A 5,038-nucleotide genomic window follows, 5' to 3' on the forward strand; every position below is an offset into this window, starting at 1 on the left:
GGATTAGGCATTGGTGCACAATTCCATGCTCATGGAGGAATTGCAATCCACTACTGATTTGGATGCAATATTTCATTGCTGCCTCAAAATTTGCTTATGAATTGTCAAAGGAGTTCTTCCATGGTGCCCCCTCCCAGATACTCAGACACAGTGCCAACTTCTGGTTCTAGAAGAACCCCAAAAAAACTGCAAATTAAAAATGTCAAGAATCAGAATCCAAAGTTTACCATTGTCTCGAAATACTTACCTGTACTAAATTTGGCTTTTTATCAATATCTGTATATTTGCTCATCTTTGTTCTAATGGCAGCAAACTTTTTCATCTGAGCTTTCCGGTCATAAGTAATTTCTTCTTTCGGAAATTTTATCAAAACTAAAAATATCAGCAGATTGAAGGGTATACCCCATATTTTCTTGAAGATCAGAATAGGTGAGGATTCTGTATGGTGTAGTGACTTACAAGAATTTTTGATTCTGGAGGACTCAGGTTGTTTTGTTTCTCCGTGGGCATGATTTACTTAGTTTTGTTGATGGTATAAACCCTTGCCCAGTTGCCCGCTATATATCGCTCTTCGCTGCCGCCAATCCCTCTGTGTGCCGTGTGAGTTCGGAGTGATGAAGCTCTTCTCTCCATGATCATCTCCTCCCTATCCGAGGAGGTCATGCCGCTCGCCATAGGTCACCGAACATCCAAGGCCCGTTTGGAACGCCATTGAGCAGGCTTTGGCATCAACATCTCGGACTCAGTTGATTCATCTTCTCGGCCAGCTCCAAGCACTTTGTCGGACACGCTCAAGCACTCACCGGTCGCCCGTTCTCTCTCGATGAACAAAATTTATATGTTTTTCAAGGACTTCGACCTTAGTATCGTTCATTAACAGTGTTTCTTGCGGCAGCTTTCTCGGCTCAAGAATTTATTGTCGGTGACTATGGTGCTTTGGACGGTCATGGACAGTCACCGGCAGCTTTCTTGGTTCAGCGCGGTGGCGGTCTCCGTTATTGACGAGGTGGGCAAAACAGAACCTATTCTTCATGCCGCACCTGTTCTTTCAAAAGTGACACAAACAGTATTTTTTTTTACCCCTAGCCTTTTTTTGCAGGTTTCCCAGTATTATTGCTGACTTGGCGCCGCCGCGCCGGTAATACTGTGGTGTGGAAATTAATTGGTATTTTCCTCCTTATTTTCAGTATTAATATACCGTTACCTATTTCGACGAAGTGTTCTCCGATTCACAGCACCGGCGGACGTTCTAATCAGATAGAATCATTTCTTCCTAATAAAAACTGTTCTCCGACAAAGCACTCAGAGTAGAGGTATGCCATCTTTCTCGAATTCATCACGGGTGAGTGTAAACATGGAATATGAACCTAGTGTGTAATGTAATTGTGGATTGAAAGCTCCTATTTGCATAAGTAGAGAATCAGGAAAGCAATTCTTCGGGTGTCAAAGATGGAAGGTACAAATTTTGTTAACTTTTGAATGAATTTTGGTTTTCAATTGTTTTCCGCTGACGACGCCATTGCTGTCCTGTTTCGACGCCATTGACGCCTTTGCCGCCGCTAGTCTGGTCGTCGTCCTCCGCCGGTCATCGTCGCCCTTCTTCCACCGAAGCTGCCTCACTCGCAACCGCCACCATCCCGGAACTGCCGATTCCTCCCCCTGGACCGGTAAGTTTATTTATTTATTTTATATTTAATTTATTTCAATTTTTGTTGATTTATTTATTTCAAATATTGTTGTTATTGTGATATTTTAAGAAATTTATTTTGTGTTTTTGTTAATTTATTTCGAAATCAAGAATATTGATGATGATATCACAGAAGATGAGCTGCAGGAATGTGGCTCAATTACTTGTGCAAAACTTATGCGAGATGATAAAGGAATGAGTAAGGGCTTTGGATTTGTTTGCTTCTCCACACTTAAAGCTGTAGCTACTCTCCATGGTTAGTATATGTGAGATTTTATTAGTTTGATTTCTTTGCTTTTATTATTATTATTGTTATTATTATTTTGTCATTTTGTAGAATTTCAAGACAGATGTACATCTCTGATTGGGGCAAATGTTTTTGCATGTGTATTCAGTAGAAGTTATCTGTATTTGCCTTCAGTTATTGTGCAATCAAGTAGCTCCCTTTCCTGCTAGAAGGGCAAAATCTGGTTTTCAGTATTGAGTAAGAAGAACTGGCATTTCTTATTTGCACAATTTGAAGATACATTTGATTCCATACTAATATTCTTCACATTCAAAATACTTCCACACTTTATTAGTTGCTCAATGAATTCACCTCTATTCCTTTTTAGTATTATTATTAAAAATTTACGGCGGTCACAAAAACTCTGTATTGTTTGAATTGTCTTTTTGAGTTGTTTGAATTTGGTGTATGTGGACAATCTGCAGGATTTATGTTCCACCGAAAGCCTTTATATGTGTCATTTGCTCAGAGGAAAGAGGAAAGGGAAGCACAGTTACAGCTACAGTTCCTATGGTTTGTCCTCAGCTCGCCATCATTCCTTGTGTTTTTTTTAATATGTTCATGTTAGTCAATCAACATGCAATTTATTACTCTTTTGCATGCTCAATGGTCTGTATTGTGTTTCACTATGACATTGATTGATTTGCCATAAATATATATATATATATATATATATATATTCCAGTTTCCCAATGCTACTAGACAACATAGACAGAACAGGGGAAGGGTGCAGGGAAATATCCCTGCTCAATATTCAGCGCACATGCAGCCAACTCAATCAGTGGCTTTAGGGAAAGAATCTGTCAACCAGCAGGTAGGCCAAATTTCATTCAATTTTGTTTGTGCACATAAAAATTTTGAGATATGATGTTGATAAGTTTTTCTTTAATTTTATGGTTCTTTTCACTGGTCAAACTAATCTGTTTCTTAGCTTTTGAAGAACCTGGTGTTCTTTGAAGCTGAAAGATGTGGCTTTCTAATACACATGCACAATTTGCAGCGTGCTGGGCAGGGGAAATATATGTCTAGTGGTTCATTGCATGACATGAACAAGGCATCTACAGCGTCTACTGCTGTGGCCATTCCAGATGGATCTGGTGCTGAAGGACCAGAAAATAAAGTTGAGTAGTTTGCTTGTTGGAGCTTCTCCTGAGCAGCAGAAACAAATACTTGGAGAACGCCTTTATCCACTTGTCAGTGAATGCAAGGTGAGATTCATTTTTATTTCTAATTTCTTCCCTTCTGGCTTACTCTAAACATTCTAATGTAAGAAAAACATGTTCTTGTTATTTGTTTTACAAATAGTTGAATTAGATCCACTTTGCGTTGCTCTGTTTATCGTAGCTTAGCTTGTTGTGTGTGAAGTGTGTAGTAATCCCTCAATCTAAGCAAAGATGCATTGCATTACTCTTCGCAAAGGAATAAATTTCTGACATGTCATTTGGCTTTTAGAGTATTGAAGCAGTCGGTCTTCGGGATCACTTATCTGCTCTAGCAGAATCTCTAAGCAAAGCAAGGATAATGATCTACCCACCTATGCCAAAAACTGCTAAACTTGGGGAGGTGCTATCAGGTTTGTGAGAAGGAACACAGGAGACTTCTTGCCCGGAAGTAAATAATTGAGAAGCGCAAGGCTTATGCTGTATGCTGTTTTTATTTATTATAGCTTACAGCTAATGCTAGTTTTAAAAATACCAATGTGCTTTAGCTGATCGAGCATTACGACATTACTTATGTAACATAAGGTATTGCCTGAGTGAGTATATGCTCTGGATGGCACACCATTCTTTTTGCCTTTTGTCATCTTTTATTCATCAGTACCTTGTAGTTTGATATTGCTGCTAAATTTTTTGCTTCCTATTGCAGGACATTTTGAAGCGCATGGTCGTCTTATTTTACAAAGCAACTATTGAGGTATGTTAGATTTGGTAGGCACTGTACTTTGGCTACTCCTTCCTGTCAAAAGGACACTGTAATAGAAATCTTCTACTCAGTAGACACCTGACCAATATCTAACATTTTAGGATATGCAAAAGATTAAATTCGGGAACATGAAACTTCTAGGTGACGAGTGAACAAAATATTCACTAGAATTTCCAATTAACATTTTACAGCTTGATACAAACAGAGAATGGGAATGGAAAAGTGTAACAAAAACTAAAAAGTGAATATAAATTAAATGAAAAATGCACTTATATGGTTTTGTCATCTCCTCATTCGGCTATCTCAAGAATCAAGATGCTGGGATTGGGAAGAAATCTTGTAGATTGTATTTCTTGAATTGGTTTTTCTATTTTGGATTTTGTTAATGCAGCGCTTAGTGAACTGTTGAATTGGCAAATTAGGTTCCATGGCATGTTTACTTGAAGTCTGATGGCTATGCTAACTATTCCCTGGATACCTTGCAGACTGGTAAACCTCATTGCAAAAGGAAATGAACTTGCCTGGCCTGTTCTAATTGGTTTCATTGGGAGGCTTGACCACCAAAAAGGTGTTGATTTGATAGCTAAGGCAATCCCTTGGATGATGGGTCAAGATGTGCAGCTGGTTATGCTGGGCACAGGCAGGTCTGACCTTGAACAGATGCTCAAGCAGATTGAAGGTCAATACAGTGACAAAGTCAGAGGATGGGTTGGTTTCTCAGTAAAGACTGCACACCGGATAACTGCCGATGCAGACATTCTGCTGATGCCATCAAGATTTGAGCCTTGTGGACTGAACCTTGTTTTATAGTATATAATTGGCGGGAGATATTTTTTATTTTAATTACTAAAAAGATTTTGCTTTAATAATTATATATATATATATATATATATGTATGTATTATTTTTTTTTCTTTTTAAAAAGTATGACTTTCCGCTACACCCGCTCAGCAGGTGTAGCGTAAAGTATTTTTTAATTAAAAAAAAAACTTTACACTACACCTCTACAGGTGTAGCGGAAAGTCAAGGACTTTTAGAGTCACTTCCATCCGCTACACCTGTGGAGGTGTAGCGGAAAGACATTTATAGGTGTAGCGTATGTGTTTATTTGTACTAGTGTTTGGAAGGATTAGAATACAAGGA

General features: G+C 38.5%; 1 protein-coding gene across 14 annotated transcripts; it reads left to right on the forward strand.

Annotated features, from left to right (window-relative positions):
* On the forward strand, positions 1-4,743 carry LOC116015557. 14 transcript variants are annotated; one of them, XR_004097644.1, is made up of 13 exons: positions 1-123; positions 797-1,006; positions 1,087-1,138; positions 1,236-1,313; positions 1,564-1,667; positions 1,799-1,943; positions 2,083-2,171; positions 2,399-2,486; positions 2,659-2,787; positions 2,974-3,181; positions 3,426-3,615; positions 3,840-3,887; positions 4,382-4,743. XR_004097644.1 is itself a non-coding variant. In XM_031255664.1 (10 exons), exons 4-9 carry the CDS (start codon positions 1,941-1,943, stop codon positions 3,884-3,886), a joined length of 459 nt encoding a protein of 152 aa, XP_031111524.1. In that variant the 5' UTR covers positions 1-123; positions 797-1,006; positions 1,087-1,667; positions 1,799-1,940; the 3' UTR covers position 3,887; positions 4,382-4,403. The 14 variants fall into 14 exon arrangements, 2 of the variants coding, with proteins under 2 accessions (XP_031111524.1, XP_031111523.1); XR_004097645.1 differs by having other exon boundaries at positions 1,100-1,138; XR_004097639.1 differs by having other exon boundaries at positions 1,087-1,456.
* The last annotated feature ends 295 nt before the right edge of the window (positions 4,744-5,038 follow it).

This window comes from Ipomoea triloba, chromosome 4, assembly GCF_003576645.1.
Source record: "Ipomoea triloba cultivar NCNSP0323 chromosome 4, ASM357664v1".
NCBI lineage: Eukaryota > Viridiplantae > Streptophyta > Magnoliopsida > Solanales > Convolvulaceae > Ipomoea > Ipomoea triloba.

Bases quoted from the DNA above. Each gene is read 5' to 3' on its own strand.
- LOC116015557 (XM_031255663.1), top strand. From the start codon at position 2,382: ATGTGGACAATCTGCAGGATTTATGTTCCACCGAAAGCCTTTATATGT. The intron at 2,788-3,037 runs GTAGGCCAAATT...AGGCATCTACAG, and splicing joins AAGAATCTGTCAACCAGCAG to CGTCTACTGCTGTGGCCATT. The intron at 3,547-3,839 runs GTTTGTGAGAAG...TTCCTATTGCAG, and splicing joins ACTTGGGGAGGTGCTATCAG to GACATTTTGAAGCGCATGGT.